The 16,387-nt window shown below is 51.5% G+C and overlaps 5 protein-coding genes across 5 annotated transcripts; 2 read left to right on the forward strand and 3 right to left on the reverse strand.

The window, feature by feature from the left end:
• The first annotated feature begins 212 nt into the window (after nt 1-212).
• On the forward strand, nt 213-1,459 carry LOC117145170 (beta-sarcoglycan). Its single transcript, XM_033310719.1, has one exon. It carries the CDS (start codon nt 349-351, stop codon nt 1,405-1,407), a length of 1,059 nt encoding a protein of 352 aa, XP_033166610.1. The 5' UTR covers nt 213-348; the 3' UTR covers nt 1,408-1,459.
• LOC117145166 lies at nt 1,439-8,861 on the reverse strand. The gene is made up of 11 exons (XM_033310714.1): nt 8,381-8,861; nt 7,911-8,315; nt 6,079-7,796; nt 5,541-6,019; nt 5,292-5,466; nt 4,700-5,236; nt 2,696-4,636; nt 2,502-2,637; nt 2,246-2,442; nt 2,006-2,168; nt 1,439-1,944 (listed from the first exon to the last, which is right to left on the reverse strand). The coding sequence occupies exons 1-11, from the start codon at nt 8,508-8,510 to the stop codon at nt 1,766-1,768; spliced, it is 6,060 nt and encodes a 2,019-aa protein (XP_033166605.1). The 5' UTR covers nt 8,511-8,861; the 3' UTR covers nt 1,439-1,765.
• A 133-nt stretch (nt 8,862-8,994) lies between these two features.
• On the forward strand, nt 8,995-10,849 carry LOC117145167 (xaa-Pro dipeptidase). Its single transcript, XM_033310715.1, has one exon. The coding sequence runs from the start codon at nt 9,270-9,272 to the stop codon at nt 10,743-10,745; it is 1,476 nt and encodes a 491-aa protein (XP_033166606.1). The 5' UTR covers nt 8,995-9,269; the 3' UTR covers nt 10,746-10,849.
• On the reverse strand, nt 10,846-14,302 carry LOC117145169 (palmitoyltransferase ZDHHC6). The gene is made up of 5 exons (XM_033310717.1): nt 14,146-14,302; nt 13,179-13,363; nt 12,261-12,342; nt 11,677-12,197; nt 10,846-11,622 (listed from the first exon to the last, which is right to left on the reverse strand). The coding sequence occupies exons 1-5, from the start codon at nt 14,204-14,206 to the stop codon at nt 11,188-11,190; spliced, it is 1,284 nt and encodes a 427-aa protein (XP_033166608.1). The 5' UTR covers nt 14,207-14,302; the 3' UTR covers nt 10,846-11,187.
• A 211-nt stretch (nt 14,303-14,513) lies between these two features.
• Nucleotides 14,514-16,080, reverse strand: LOC117145168 (saccharopine dehydrogenase-like oxidoreductase). The gene has a single exon (XM_033310716.1). The coding sequence runs from the start codon at nt 15,865-15,867 to the stop codon at nt 14,572-14,574; it is 1,296 nt and encodes a 431-aa protein (XP_033166607.1). The 5' UTR covers nt 15,868-16,080; the 3' UTR covers nt 14,514-14,571.
• Between the last annotated feature and the right edge of the window lie 307 nt (nt 16,081-16,387).

Below are 16,387 nucleotides of genomic sequence, written 5' to 3' on the forward strand. Positions count from 1 at the left end.
ACGTGTTTTTCTTTAAATTTTAAACTGCTTTTAAATGATAATATTCTGATATATACTTAAAACCTAAGAAACGTATTTACAATTATATGAATGGAATCTTGAAAATTGTATTTTAATGTTTGAAAATTGTATTTCTCTTTGTTAACATAATTTGGAAACCACTTTTTCATATTTGGAAAGCATTCAAAATTCGAAGATTTCGGAATTTTCGAAACTTGCGGCTGAGAACGCTCTGCGCATGTCCAACAATTGAATCTCTCACATGTACATGCCCAATTTCCTTGCACTGGATACAGCAATTGTGCAAACGGTTTTTCGAGTCCAACTCGCCAGGAATAATCCAATCCAATGATGCACACATTCGAGAACACCTTCATCCGCGGACCCTCGCCATCCTATTCCGACGATGCCAACTCGGAGAACGCGCTCTCTGTGACGCTGCCCATTGGAGGAGTTGTGCCAGACTTGGATTTCTGTCGCGACGACTCCAAAACGGATACGGGGGACTACTTCGATGAGAAGTACAACAGCGACAGCTGCTCCCGCCTGCATCCGGGTCACCAGGGACGCAACACGTTCGCCTTCTGGACCATTGTGGTGCTGCTGCTGGTGCTGACCGTTGGCAATCTCCTGCTGACGCTCACCATTGTGGGTGTGCTTCGCCTGGGCAAAGGTGTCCAGGGCATGGAGGTGATACCCGAGGTGGATGTGGTCAAGTTCTATGGTACCACGGACTTGGAGCGCGTGCAGACCAACTCGATTGGCCAGATACACGGCTTCTCGGATGTCCCGGTGACCATCAGCAGTGATGCTGGCGACGGTGAAGGCGGCGTCCATGTGCGCGTCTTCCGCAATGGCAATGGAGCAGCCAGCGAACGCGATAGGATCGTTCTAAACAGGGAGGGTATCCTTGTGCAGGCCACGAACTTGTTCGAGGTCAAGGACCCCGTCGACAAGCAGCCCATTTTCACCACCCACCGTCCGCAGTATAACATTCCGAGCGGAGTGGAGGCGCTGCAGGCCAAGGTGGTGAGTGCCAGCGGCATCGTGAGTCCCATCGACGAGTCCCTGGTGCTGGAGAGCGATGGGCGCATGGCCATTAGGGGATCCGAGGGCGTCTACTTCGACGGAGCCAGCGTTGACATGCAGGCCGAGCACCATGTCCTCATCAACTCCACGCAGGGCGCCACCATCCTGGAGGCGGGCACGGGTATCTTTCTGGACATGGACCGCATTCCCATCGTCAGCTCCGAGCTGGGTCTCCGCACGGGCAGTGTTCAGTACAAGATTTGCGTGTGCATGCCGCATGGAACGCTCTTCCGGATCGCCATACCCAGGGTGCACAACGGACCCAAGATCACGTGCGCCCACTTCAGCGGCAAGGACGATCCCTGCGAGGTCAACTAAGTGCGTTCGGAAATAAAGAACAGCGTTACGATTATCGTATCCCTAAAACAAATGTTACGTAGCACTTTTTATTTTCGAGGAAATGTACAGGATTGAATAGAGCGTTATGTGAAAACCGAATCTAAATTTGCATTGCAATGCGAAGGATGATCCATTTGGAGCGTGGGGCGGGATGATGGGGTTTGTGGCTTTAGCTTTGAAAACTAAAAACTTCCGATTAGCCAGATATAATACAGAGATGGCGTTGAATTTGCTTAATGAGAATGTACACAATGAGGCGGGCGAGCGGCAATTCAAATCCAGAATGAAGAAAGGATTGGCGCGCGGGTTAGCCAGCGTCTGTTCGGATGGGGGTAACCTAAACACCCGGCGGCGGTTGCGGTGGTAGTGGTGGTGGTGTAAGCGGCGACTGAGCAAGCTGGTGGCGGGTCTTGGACGATCTGGGAATCACGCCGGCCAGATTGTCCGGCACCATGCTAAGAAGCTCAGCTTCACTTAGATGCGCCAAACGGCCTTTGCTCCTCGGCTTCTTCGATGCTGCAGGAAGGGAATCGTTGATAATAAGGCCAATTGATATTTGAGTAAGCAGCTGACGTACCAAATGAACTGGTTGCGGTGATGTCGTCCTCGGGATTGTACTCCTCGTCTCCATCAGCAGTACTGGAAGGCAGATCAGTCTTGTCCTTGATGCTGGCCAGGATCTTTGAAAGATTTGCCGGTATTGATATGGCGGCTAGCACATTGGATGAGGACGCGGATCCCTGGGAAATAAACGAGCAGGGATAATATGAATACAATGGATTGGAAATATTTGGGGTCGTCTGAGGTCAGCACTTACTGTGGGCTCCACTTTAAGCAGGCCGGCAATTTCCATTTGTTGCGCGGCTATTTGTTTGTTGATTTCGTTCACCTGCCGTTCCAGATCGTTTGGCCTTTGCGGAGCACTCGGCACCAGTTCGTCGTCGGAGCCACCAGGCGAGTAGGGCTCATCGGCGTCGTTCGCCACCGGTGGCCGTGGCACCACCTTCGGGGCAGCTGAAGGTACAGAATCATTAAAAACAGACTTTTACGGATGATCTAGTTGTAAAACTTACTTTTCTGCAGCTTCGCAATGGGCGCCTTGATAATGGCATCGATGTCGAACTCATCGTCCTTGGAGCTGGTGGAGTGAGTGCTGATCTTGCGCTTGGGACTGCTCTGCGCCGGGTGCGAGGTCGAGCTGCGAGATCTCTGCAAAGGGGAACAGTAGTACAACCTTTCAATATGGAATAATTTGATATTTCCTCACCTTTGCCACTGCTTTGCTACTGATGGCGGGAACCGGAGTAGGCACAGACGGAGTCGATGGCGCAGCCTCTGCAGGTCGCTTGCTGAGACACCGCACAATGATGCCGAGCAGCGTGTTGGGTCTGTGCGCTTCTTCGTAGAAGGGAACTGGCTCCGCGGTCTGCAGCGCTGGTGGCAACTTATCGCCGCTGCCCAAGGGGAATATATAAAAGTCGCGTATCTGATCCGAGTCCACGCCCAAGACGCCCAGCCGCTGACGCGAGTCCAGGTATTCGAAGAAGAGATCAAACTTAAACGTTTCGCTGGGCGAGGCGGGGAATATGTTCACAATGACCACTTCCTTTGTGGGACTCTTCTTCAGCTTCTTGATGTATTCCCAGACATTAACGCGGGTTATGCGACCGATTACGTCCATCTGACTTGGCATCAGTTTACCCAATTGCTGGCAGTTACCCTGCACGGGATACATGACGATTTCGAAGTCGGCCAAATCGATCATCTTGAGAGTACCGGACCACAGCGAACTCGTCGTCAGGCCGTGCAAGTAGCGGGAGTAGTTGTCCATTGGCTCAGGTGCCTTCAAAGAACTCGGAAGCGTTGGAAGTGGCTTGGGTGACGGCTTTGGTTTGCCTAGATTTGCCGCCTGCTCGACTGTTTTCTCCGATTCCAGAATTTGATCAACCAGGTTGTAAGCATTCGCCTCGCTTTTCTTTTCCGCCGTCTTTTTGGGTACCGGCGATTGGTCGTTTTCGTCCCTCTTCTTGGGCAAAGGTGAGGGAACGACCTCATCCCTTTCCCGGCTCTGTTTCTCACGTGACCTATGCTCTCGCTCTCCGCCGCCTTGCTCTCCTCCTTCGTTGTGGTGCCTGCGATGGCGCTTATCGACGCTTCGACACCGACTGTTGGAGCGACTTCGACTGCGCTTTCGATGATGATGCTTGTGGCTCTTGTGCCGCTTTTCCTTCGATGAGCCCGTCTTTTCCCTGGACGTGGAACGTTCCAGTGTAGAGGTAGCCGGCTCACTGACCAGCGACGTCTGTTTTGTGTCCGCCATAGATGATGGTTCACTAATGACCTCTTCGGGCAGCGTGACATCCACCTTGGTGGCGATTACCTCCTCTCCCTTGTGGGTTTTCACCACATAGTTTTGGGCACATGCCAACATGTCCAGCTCGGACTTCTTGATCATGTCCAACTGGTGACGGTTTTCCTCCTCCCGCCACTTGGCCAACTCTTGGCTGGCCAGCTGTTCCGGCGTCATCCGCACCAGCTGCCTGGGCTCCACTTGCTTGGCACAAATCTTTTCGAAAAGCGTTCGGTTCTTGCGATCCTTTATGTTGAACATAAGCGATCGATACTTGGCCTTGTACTTGGCTCCCACGTCTCGGCCAAACGAGTTGAACATTTCCAGCTCCACGTTCTTGACAAACTGATCCACCTCAAGTACGTTCGGCCACTGAGTCGGTGGCTGGCCAGAGTTCACCTCGGCAGCCCGGGCTTCTTTGATTCGCGCTAGTAGTTGCTCCCTGAGGGATCGCCGGATGCCGATTCGAACCGGCTCGGGTTTGCCCGCTGCGCTACGATTAGGGATTGGCGCCTGTACTGTAGGTGTTGTCTTCTCTTTATCCTTTTTGGCCAAAGGACGCGCGGAAGAGATTCCAAGTGGGTGGTTTGCCTGAACTGTGGTGTGCTGCGGCTGGGACAATTTGGCAGGAGCTTCAAGTGACTTTTTTGCTACTCCTAGCGCGGCGGGTTCTGATGTGGAGGTGGTGGCTTCCGGTGCCCGTTTCAGCAAACGCTTCTCTGCGTCGATTGACTGAACGGTTCCCGAGGGCAGCACCTCAAAGGTGGGATTCTCCTGAAGCCATTTCCGAAACTGATGTGCAGAAGGGGCCATGTGCCCGGTGATTACGCGACCACTTTTACGCTCAAACACATTAATCTGCAAAGCAAAGTGTACACATTAATTAGTATAGTTCTAATTGAATAACCCTTTATGGCATACCCGTTCCACTTTTGACACAGTGTCCGCTTGCCTCAGCACGTCCTCAAACAAGTCCTTCTTCTTGTTCTTCTTGGCCTCCAAGGAGTTGTTCAGCGAAGGCTGTGCACTGGCATTCTGTGGCAATGGGCCTTTGGTAGCAGCATGTGCTTGAATTGCACTTTGGGCATACTTCCGGATACACTCTTCGCCACAATAGACGGAAGAGCTGCTCGCCGCTCGCTTGCAGACCACACATAACGTCTCCGAAATTCGGTTGCCAGGTGATGGGCCCAGTCTGATAAAGTTTAGCTGCTGCTGCTGCTGATGCTGCTGGTGAGGGACTGCACCGGTTGGGAACTTCTTGGCCGGCTTTACCACTGGAATACGCATGGGGGAACTGGCAACAGTTACGCCCACCGGCAGTGATCTTCTGGGAGCCGAAGGAGCCGCGACCTGAACAATTTCTGCTGTCGTAGTTAGTACTTTGGTTTCACTCGGCCTCTGCTCAGGTTGAGTGTTTGGTCTGGTGACCAACATGTCTGTTATTCGTGGTTGGCTCTACAAAGATAACGAATCAATAAAAACTAACTTTATGTCTATTGTATGACTTTACCCTCTCCTCCTGCCTTTTAACGCATTTGGGGCACTTCCAGTCGATGCCCTTGTTTTCCATATCTGTGCCCATCGCCTTGGTCACCCCCACGCATGTGCCGTGGAACCAATCCTCGCACAAATCGCAGCAGATCATAAACCGATTGTTGTGTGGTTGACGACAAATGCACCAGAGCCTAAACCAAACAAATAAATGGTTTTCAATAAACGTACAGATTTGCATGTATGAAATATCCAACTATAATCTTACTTGTTGGGGTCATCGTCATCCTCCTGAGACTCTGAAGCGTCGGGATCATTGTTCTGACTTGAATCAAGCTTCTTCGATCTTCTGGGTGCCGTTGAACGTCTGGCCATCGATGGTTCTCTAGGATTGGGTCGTTTTAGCCCACTTCCCGGCTGGCTGTCATTGCTCAGGCTGCTGTTATTGAGCAGCTGATTGATGCTCGCATCCAGCGAAGATTCACCAAACGACAGGTTGCCTGCATCACTGGAACTGGTCGTAGCCATGCCCGGAGCTGCAGGAAACTGTGCTCGTCGCTTGGCCCGCGTGGTGGGGGCTTCAATGGGTGGCAGGTATATGACCCGACCGTTGCCGCGCACAACCTTTGCGGAGGAGGGCAGAGTGCTTGCCACGCTCCTCGACGGTGTACTGCAGGCAATGGGCAATGAGGTCATCGATTGTGCGGGCTCTGCAAGACTTGCATTCGGCAGTAGGTTGGTGTGTGCCTGTAAAGGAGCAATGGAGTTAGCTAACAAAATCAATAATCAGGATGTTCTACACTTGCCTGTACTTGCGGCAAGCCTACGGCCTCAATGGACGTAGGCATAGATACGATGGCGTCTAGGGTTCCTGGCTCTGTGCTAGCCAGTACTTGCTTAACCACCTCGGCCTCAAACTGTTTGTCTTCCTCGATGAGACCGACCACGTGCTGGAGAAAATCAGCTGTAATCTCATCCTCGTCCGCCGTATCCATTATATCATTCGGATCCGCCACAGCTGCATGTCCCACTCCCTGCATCTCTGGAGCCGGAAAACTATGCGTAGGCAAGGACACTGGTGGGGGATCTAGATCCGCCGCTGTACTCTCCAGCATCTTAACCAGTTTCGGTATATCCTCGTCCGCATTTACTACCGGCTGCTCCACAAGCGTGGACTTTAGTAGCTCATCCTGCACAATCGAGTTGATCAGATCGAGCTGCTTGTCATTTTCTGCTGCCAGCTCGGAGGAACTCTGGTGCGTCTCGATTACTATTTGGGCGGGCAGTTTATGCGACTGAGCTGTGTCCACGCCGATGGGCATGAATCCCTTGGATGGGGTATGCGCCTGAGCAGGAACCGGAACCACAATTGGCGACATCTGCTGATTGTAGCTCGATCTCGGCGTGCTTGGCGACATGACGGCCCGGTGTCGGAGTGGATCTGGCGAAGATTTGGTGCCTGCATTATTGTTCTCACCCAGCAAAGTGTTGAGATTGGTAAAAACTCCTTTGGGACTGGCCATATTCTTGTTGATAATAATCTCTTTAACTTCCTGCGGCGAGTTAACGATCCTTCCCAATTGCACGGCAGGCATACGACGAACATTGGAATTGGCCGGTGTCGTTGGCAGTGGAGGTCTCTTCACGGGCAGCGATTGATGTGTGGGCCGGATTTTGAGGAACGATGTGCTTGGAAGACCTCTGCCTAGGGCAAACACTGCGGGCACTGATTTTGTGGCAGGCATCTGGATTATTTGCCCGATTTGCGGCGCCTTCGGCTCCAAAACTTCCTTGCGTTTCTTCAGCTCGGGGAAGTGCTGCGGCGTTGTGGGTGGCTGAGGCAGCGGCTTCATTGGCTTGCTTTGAGTCTGTCTAACCACCTTTTTAGCCCGTTTCCTCTTGTTCGGATTACGTCTACTGCTTTGCCTCATATCGAAGTCCATGTCACTGTCCCTGTCGTTGTCCGATTCCTGGAAGTCATCGCTCTCCTCACTCATTTCCTCCGAATCATAGGCCTTGTCGGCATTTTCCTCTTCGGCGGGATCCGAACTTTGGGCATCATCATCATCTTCGATGTATTCCTGCACAGGAGGAGCAATCACCTTGACTGGAGCACGAGTGGGCCTCAGCCTGGCATTGACCGAATTGTTCGCGATAATCTCTGGCTTCTGTCTTGGCAGTGGCGATTGGATGGGCTTGCGGATCAGCTGCACCTTCGGTTGCAGCTGCGCTGCCTGTTGAACTTGGTGGGGCTTGACGGGCAGTCTCTGGACCTTGACCTGCACCGGGCTTAAGGGAATGGCCTGGACTCGTTTTTTGGCATTGATTAGCTTGACACTGCCCGGTGCCTGCATTATGATTTTGCGGCTTTGGGCCTGCATTTCCATGGCCATCTTCTCATCGCGCTTGTGGTTCTTCAGCTGCTCTGGCGAGGTAAACGGTGTGTAGTTGTGGTCGTTGCGAATAACTTCCATTAGAGCGTCTGTCTCCGCAGTCCTTTTGTAGACGGAAACTCCGGCAAGTTCTGTAAATAGAATACAAATCAGTTGAAAGCTAAAGTTCGTTTACTTTCGTTGTGCTCGAAATAATGATGTTGTTTTGCTTAATCATTTGGAACACATCGATGTACGTTATTTACTCAGTGCATTTTTCACAACCATATCAGCCGTGCTGTCCGCATAAAACTGCTCCACTCGCAAGCCCACGATTTGTGGCCGCTCCTTGGGTCTGCGGCGCTTTCGCTTTTTGATGGCCTTGGGCTTTCGGCCAACTCGCTTGCGGGTGCGCGGGGCATCGGCTTCCGTCTCCGTGGAGTCGCTATTGTTGTCGTCCCCGGTGTTATGGTTCTCCTCGTCGTGTTCATCCATCTCACTGGCATTATCGCCACCACTTTGGCTGCCATTGTCACTGTCCAGCTCCGAGTCGGTGACGGTGTCCATAAAATTCGCCAGCTCCTCCAGCCGCTCGGCTTCATCCTGGTCCACCATGCTCGGCGTGGGCGATGTAATCCGCACCACGCTAATGGTGGAAATCGATTTTTCCTCTGCAAGAAACCCATGTCAGTGTGGGAAGCAATGGGCGTGTGTCAGGCCTATTGGACCCACTTACCCATGATGTTCCCAATGGCACGCTCGTCGAAGGAGATTCCGCTCTTGCTGTAGACCACAACCAGATTGGAGTCGGCTTCGGCTGCCGCCGGCCGGGCGCTGGGCGCCTCCGTAAACACCGAACTGGACATGGCGCCAACTGCTCGTGATACCCGCTAGCGGCGCATTGGAGTCGGCAGCCCACACAGCGTGTACTTTATTAGCTTGAAACAGAACAACGACTCATTTGTTGTTGCATCCGCCGCGTTGTGACGCCGACATTGAAATTGGATAGTAGGTGGAAAACGGTCACTGGGCTGCGATGGCCCGATTATTAATACTGGTGATGCTCTGCTGGCTGCGCCCACAAGCTGGCTGTTATTTTGTTGAGATTCGGGAGCTGAATTCGTTGCTGTTTCGCGTTAAAATGCAAATTTTTCTCAATTATGAAAATAAAATTTGCAAAAAAGCCACTTCCAGTGTGACCAGACTTGGGAATGCTGCCGATGCTGTAGGCTATCGATAGTTTTTGTGCCGCTCTGCGGAACTAGTTTCAATTGCTAGCTCATTTCGATCTTTGTTTATTTAGGTAAATCCTTTATTTTTAAGGTCAGCCGGCAAAAAGGAAAACCGTATGAAAAATAAATGAATTTAGCTAATTAAAATATTAGAGATTATATTAAAAAAATAAAACTCACGATCGGCTTACAATTAATTTAAGCTTGTTTTTTCGCGTTCAGTTCTTGGTCATACTGTTGCGAAAACAGAAAACAAAAAACACTGATAAAACCCACATAATTTACTGCCTTTGTTAGCCCGGCTATTGACTATTATCAGCTAATCTTCTCACTTGCTCGAGCACTCATTGTTGTCCAGAGCGCCAGTTAAACTTTGTCCTCCGTCGCAACACCATGGCCGCCTTTCAGATGGGATCGGGTTACGCAGTGCCCATGAGTCTCTTCCGCAACAACAGGGATCGTGCTGGCAAGGCCATCCTCAAGGAGCTGCTGCCGGGCCTCAAGTTCAACGATGGCAACCTGCTGGTGCTCCTCGAGGGCGGCAAGGACCAGAGCCTGTACAACACCGACGTGGACTACGTTTTCCGACAGGAGTCCTATTTCCAGTACTTGTTCGGTGTCAAGGAGCCGGGCTGCTACGGCATCCTAACCATCGATGTGAAAACTGGTGCGCAGAAGAGTGTTCTCTTTGTGCCCCGCTTTCCCGATGAGTACGGCACCTGGATGGGCGAACTGCTGGGGCTGCAGGAGTTCAAGGCCATGTACGAGGTGGACGAGGTGTTTTATGTCGACGAAATGAGTGTTTATCTGGAGGGGGCGTCGGCCAAGCTGATACTCACATTGAGCGGCACCAACAGCGATAGCGGACTCACCCTCCAGCCGCCCGACTTTGCTGGCAAGGAGAAGTATGTGACTGACTGCGATCTGCTGTATCCAATTCTCTCAGAGTGTCGAGTGATCAAGTCACCCGAAGAGATCGAGGTGCTGCGCTACGTGGCCAAGGTATCCTCGGACGCGCACATCAAGGTGATGCGGTTTATGCGTCCCGGTCGCATGGAATTTGAGGGCGAATCTCTGTTCCTGCACCACGCCTACTCCGTGGGCGGCTGCCGGCATGCCTCCTACACCTGCATATGCGGCAGTGGAACAAACTCGTCGATCCTGCACTATGGACACGCGGGCGCACCCAACAGCAAGCCTGTCCAGGACGGTGATCTCTGCCTGTTCGACATGGGAGCCAACTATTGTGGCTATGCGGCCGATATTACCTGCACATTCCCGGCCAATGGAAAGTTCACCGACGACCAGAAGTTCATCTACAATGCAGTGCTGGATGCCCGCAATGCGGTCACAGAGTCGGCCCGTGACGGAGTCTCCTGGGTGGACATGCACAAGCTGGCGGGCAGGGTGTTGCTGCAGCGCCTGAAGGAGGGCGGCATGCTCAAGGGCGATGTGGAGGAGATGCTCGAGGCAGGCGTTTCTGGCGTGTTCCAGCCACATGGCCTGGGCCATTTGATCGGTCTGGATGTGCACGATGTGGGCGGCTATCTGCCCAAGGAGCCCAAGCGCCCCAGTGAACCGTGGCTGAGCAAGCTGCGCTTTGCCCGCATCCTTAGGGCCGGCATGTATGTCACAATCGAACCCGGCTGCTACTTCATCAACTGGCTGATGGACCGCGCACTGGCCGATCCGAACATTGCTAAATTCATCAACGCAGAGATGTTCAATCGCTTCCGCAACTTCGGAGGTGTGCGCATCGAGGACGATGTGCTCATCACGAAGACTGGCGTGGAGAACTTTGCCATTGTGCCGCGAACGGTGGAGGACATCGAGGCAACTATGACCTGTAAATATGATTCGCCTGTTTAGAGCTTTTAATCTATATTCCACGAGAAAACATATCTAATATAATCTGTATCATAATCAAATTATGGAATACCCAATAAATAAATTAATAAGGTCTCATCAGTTGACATCTAAAGGTTTGTCAAGTTTCTATGGGAAACTTTAAAACAATACTTTAATTTTACATATGTATTTATATTTTACTTTGTCGCCATGAGATTTACGCTGCATTGACTATCTGGAAAAGATAAGCGTTATCTGCTGATACACAACTGGATTAATTTCGATTCACATCAGCAACTGATACCAAACTTTCGCGTTATTTATTGGTCGACAGTGTTAACAGAGTAAACGAGACGACGGCCTGGCTAAGCGTTAAACAGTCGAGTCTCCAAGCGGAATCTAATTCTATATACAAGCCGAATGTGGCACAGAATGCCATCGATTGATCTCTGCCCGATCCGGGCTACATGTACTTTTTGGCATGCCCATTTCGCTGCTGCTGCTTCAAGTGGCTGTGGGCGTTGCCATTCTGGGCCAGAGGTGCTGGTGTCTCGCTGTTGCCATCGCCGCTGCCTTCATGGACCGCCTCAATGACCTCAACGGCACTGCGTCGTGGGAACCAGCCGCGAATGGGACCCTTGCGTTGGCGCTTCTTGACGCCAGCTAGCTCTTGCTCGGTAAGCACTCGCTCGCCGAACAGCCAGTGGTTGCGGAAGCGAGTGACCTTAATCATGTCGTTGGGTCGCAGGCTGATGCGCGGCTCATCGGAGCAGGGAGCGGCCACACAAACACGCCAACCCTGCGAGAAGATCGGCAGCCAGCGGCCAGTCACTGGCCTTGTGCATCTGAAGGTGCGGGTTCGAGCTCGCTTCTCCTCCTTCTGAGCCAGTTGCTCGCGCTGCAGGGAGTACATGTTAATGTGCATTCTCTAAATACAATGTCCAATACTAACCGTCAATGTATACTGATCACAACCCTCCACCACGGGCCACTCGATGCCATCACCTCGCTTTTGGCATTCGTCGTTGAATACCAGTCTCAAGTTTGCGCGCCAGCCCAAATCATAGGGATATAGGAACTCGTCGTCGCAGTCGGCATTCCTATATCGGCGGTAAATGGCCTTCTCCACTATCCAGATCTCTATGCCCGTCTGGTTGTTGACAATCGTCTTCAGCTGAATGAAGAGCAGCATGCTCAGGCCAATGACGACACCGATGGCCAAGCCCATGCCCAGGATGCACATGATGATGCTGAGCAGCGTGAATTGTACGCTGGCCAAGTGCGCCAGTCCGTGGGTGAGATAGTAGTAGCGGTAGATGCCCCGCCAGAAGGAGCAGCACAGCACCACGGTGCCCTGCAGGCTGCCCAGGATGGAGAAGAGCAGGAAGTATGTGAAGTAGGCGTGGTTGGCCCAGCCAACGCAGTGATTGATCCACGGGCAGTGGTGGTCCATCTTCTTGACGCAGCGATCACCTAAATGGTGATGGTTTTCGATTTCAACAATTTTCATATGCAAATCATCTTAATCTCACTTACACTTGCGGCAATGATGGGAGCGTGGTGCCTTGTAGCCCTCGCACTTTTTGCAGTACTGCAGGAACTGGGCGTCCTTGGGATCCTGCCAAAAATTAAAATTCATTTAAATACACAGCGAAAACGAGCATATTATTATTCGTGATTTATGCGCGTTTCCCGATGCCGCCAGGTACAACAAAACCTAACGACGCACAGCTCATTAGGTGACCAACCACCACCTCCCACCTTCCATCGCCCGTGGGCCACTCAGCTAGCCAAAGAAATCCGCCCCTCTTGCGTCTGGGCTCGCCTAAAAAACATTTATGCAAATTCGGGTAATTGCATTACGGACTTTGGGGCCCGTAGAGTGCGTTCGCGTGCAGGGCCGGACCGCCCGGCCGTAATGTGAGGAGTCGCCGCTAATAAATTATATTTGGGTCGCGCTACTGCCACTGCCGGACAAAATGAATGGCGGTCGAAAAACGTTACAGCCGTTGGTGGCCATTGCACGACATCTATGCATACTACGGACCGGGTCCGGATTCTTTAAAATAAATTGCAGCGTTTAATTGGCGCGGATTATGCGCGATAAGCAGTCACACACGCCAATGGGCCGGGTTGGCCCATTTGTCTGGCCTGGAAATCGGACATGGAGACCCCGTTGAGAGCGAACGCCTACGGAAAACTCGGCACCTGCTCATCGGACGCTAAACAATTGCTTCCGCCGTGGAATGACGATGCACAAAGAAACGGAGAAACCACCCCCGGGCTAAGTACTTTGGCAGTTCGTGACGGGTCAACAGTTTTTCGGGCCAAATGGTGGGCATTATCAATGGTAACAGGTAACAGGTGGCTCGAACTAGGCGGAGGCGGTTGACAGGCCATCGTGTCACAACAAATGTTTCACCACCATTCCGTGTGCCGTGGTTCTTGGGTTACCTTGGGATGCCACTGTTTTGGCATCAATCCGGGACCAGTCAACGTGGCCATGACGTAATTGAATGTGGCCAGCGTGGAAAGGAGCAGGAACAGGGCCTGGTGGGCGAATCCGGCGAATGATTCATTTGGCGGCCACCACATCGAGTTCATGTAGAGCGTTGTCAGCGTTATGCACTTTATGATGCCTGTAAGCAAAGCGGTAGATAAACATTAGTGTGATTCATGCGCGAAAATTTGATACACGTATATAGTTGAAGGGACCCTGTTTATTTTTTTAAGTTTAGATGGGGGTGACTTTGGTGGCCATGCTTCGCTTGGCAATTGCGTGCGGAGGAAATAAGGGTCATTTATTTAGTTTATTGTCGCTTTTCGAGTTGATTAGCCAGCTCCACGGTCCAGTAATGAGTAATTTCGCCGTTTCTCTGACTGATTCCGCCGAGTCCTTTGCGAGAGCAGCAACAAGCGACCGGCGTCTAATAAAGCCATTATGCCGAGAACAATGGTATATCAGTTCGATATCGCGGTGGTCCGGAAGTCTTATGCCGTCTGACCCGCCGGCAGCCAAACGTCCGATTTGCACGCCATGTTTGGTGGTGGCTCCGTGAAATTCCCGATAGGTACCAAGGACCAGGGTTATCCGGGGGCAATAAAAGGGCAAACGACACACAACTAAAACGCAATTAGCACGACACATTAGGCAAATTAAAAGTCCCTGGTGGGTGGACAACCGATTGGAACTCCTGCGTGCGGTGTGGGTGGCATACGAAACGCGATATGTCGCAGCCATATCGTCCAGTGTGGGGCGTGGCCGGTGCAAATGCCGCCCACGTAATTGGACCCCATATAATGAGCAGTTCTTTGACTTCACTTTCACCAGTGTATATATTTGAAAATTGGGTTGGAAGGGATCTTCCACACAGATGTCCTTAGCATATCACCAGCTATCACCAGTGCGGTCAACACTTACTAAGGGCGGTAATGGGACCCCAGTGCAGGAACCGCCGGAAGCCGGATATTTCAGCACTCATAATCTGTGTATTCTCGCGTTGGCGTCGAAATTGCTAATGACCAAAAGGTAAACAACGAAGGCAGCCTAACAGCGATACCGATAACCAAACTAATCGAAACAAAATGCTGTCGGTGTGACCGTGCCTGCAAATAACTGCAAAACCAAGAACTAGTTGTAGCACTATTTTCAAAAGGAGAGGAACCGAACTGGTTGCAAGGAATAAATATATGAAAATTTGTTCTTCCCTGGAATAAATAATAATTATTTGTGAGTAAAGTACTGGCACAAATTAGTTAATCGATAGGTAAGGCAAACGTAAATCGCAATTTCATATTAGCACCGTTATATATTTTTAATAACATCGAATACACCTTATTATAGACACTATTTGTTGGCCACGATTTCGAACTTAATGCCGTGCTCGTGCTTCTCCAGCTCGCTGATGAGACTGGTGCCACGGAAGGCCGCTCCGGGTGGCAGGACTCCGCCGGATCCGGGCATCTTGTCGCTTTCGTTGAGGATGGTCTTCGCCGTGGAGAGCAGTGCAACGCAGGTGGATCCATAGCCGGGATTGGGACCCGTAATCCTCACGGTCAGTGTCTTTGTGGGCGGAGAGGTGTACTGATCTGTGCTCTCGGCTAGTTTGTCGGACTTGGGCCAGCCTGTGGCCTTCATGGTCATTCTGAAGAAGGAGCGCTCCATCCGTTCCTCACTGGGACCCTGGCGGGAAGCCATGCCGCCGGAGAAGACGCCGGGGTACTTAAGCAGCAGCTGGCGGCCGAAGGAGAACTTGGCCATAATGCCAATGATAGAGGCGAAGAGCACGACAACGCTGGCCGCAAACCAAGAGGGATATGTCATGTAGGCCTGCATCTGAACGGGTCGTTTCTTCTCCAGTTCGTAAAGGAAACGCTGCGAGCGCATCACCACCGAGCGATCTGTTTCTGGGAACGGCAGAATCACCTTGTTGTCCACTTCAGCGGCACGGGAAAGCGGCGATCTTGACTTAAGAGCCGGTTGGAACTTGGGCAGGCGCTCGGGAAACAACTTGCGGCGGATGGCCACAGACTCACTCCGGTTGGCGATAGCGTGAATGGCGCTCTCCCAGGTGCCGGTGTTGAGGGCAGCACTGCCCGTTCCCTTGGTACCGCCCTTGACGCCCAGATGGACAAAGTTCTCCACCGAGTTGACCACGCCGTCGAAGTTCTTCTCCACGAAGGTGACTCCCATGTCGGCGGGAATGGAATCAAAGCCGCACGCACTGATCACGTACACGCCACGCTCCTTGGCGAGATCATGGTAGCGCAGCTGCATGGTTTCCATGTACTGTGGCTCTCCGCTCACGTCTACGTGATGTGTTCCCGCCTCGATGCAAGCCTTGACCACTCGCTCGCCGAAGAATCGATATGGTCCGGCCGTATTGACCACAATGCGGCAGCGCTTGGCCATCTCCAGCAGTGACGCCTCATTGTTCACGTCCGCGATGACGATCGGCGTTTGGGAAAGGTCCGTCTTGGACTTTGCACCCATCTCCCGCAGCACCGACTGCAGCTTCTCCTGGTTGCGTCCGGCGATGCCCCATTGCAGGCCCTTCAGCACGCTGACTGCCTCGAAGACGGTGTACTTTCCGGTAAACCCGGAGGCACCGAAGATTATGGCATCCAGTTTCTTAGCCGCCATTCCAGAGTTCACAGATATGCGACTATAATGATTTGACTAGAAATGTCTTATCAGTTCCGGACCGAAAGGTAATTCGTCTGCTCCGGGCGACTAGCGAAATGTTAATAATGCTAATCGCACCGTATAACAGCTGTATTTATTGGAGATAGTAGCGTCGTGACTCCACAAAACTGAAGCGAACAGGTAAAGATCGATTGCAGATAGCAACAAGTGGCTAGTTTACACGGTAACTCTGCTAATGCAGTTAAAATAAAATTAAATTTTTTAAATAGAAACTATTGAAAATAAAATTTTTGGCGGCCTTTTTTTATCGATATTTTCATGTTTAATTTACATCCTAATACTTAAAATCTGTCAACCCAAATTGTTAGTTCTTGAACTACTACGCATAAACTGCGATAGCCAACATGAAATCGATGACTTTTAGAACGATATTTTGGCGCAAGTTTAAAAATTTGAATTTAATGAAGCTGTGTGCCATTAAAATAGAAAATTTATATATTAAGGAATTAGAATTCCA

Source organism: Drosophila mauritiana, chromosome 3R (assembly GCF_004382145.1).
Source record: "Drosophila mauritiana strain mau12 chromosome 3R, ASM438214v1, whole genome shotgun sequence".
Classification (NCBI taxonomy): Eukaryota; Metazoa; Arthropoda; class Insecta; order Diptera; family Drosophilidae; genus Drosophila; species Drosophila mauritiana.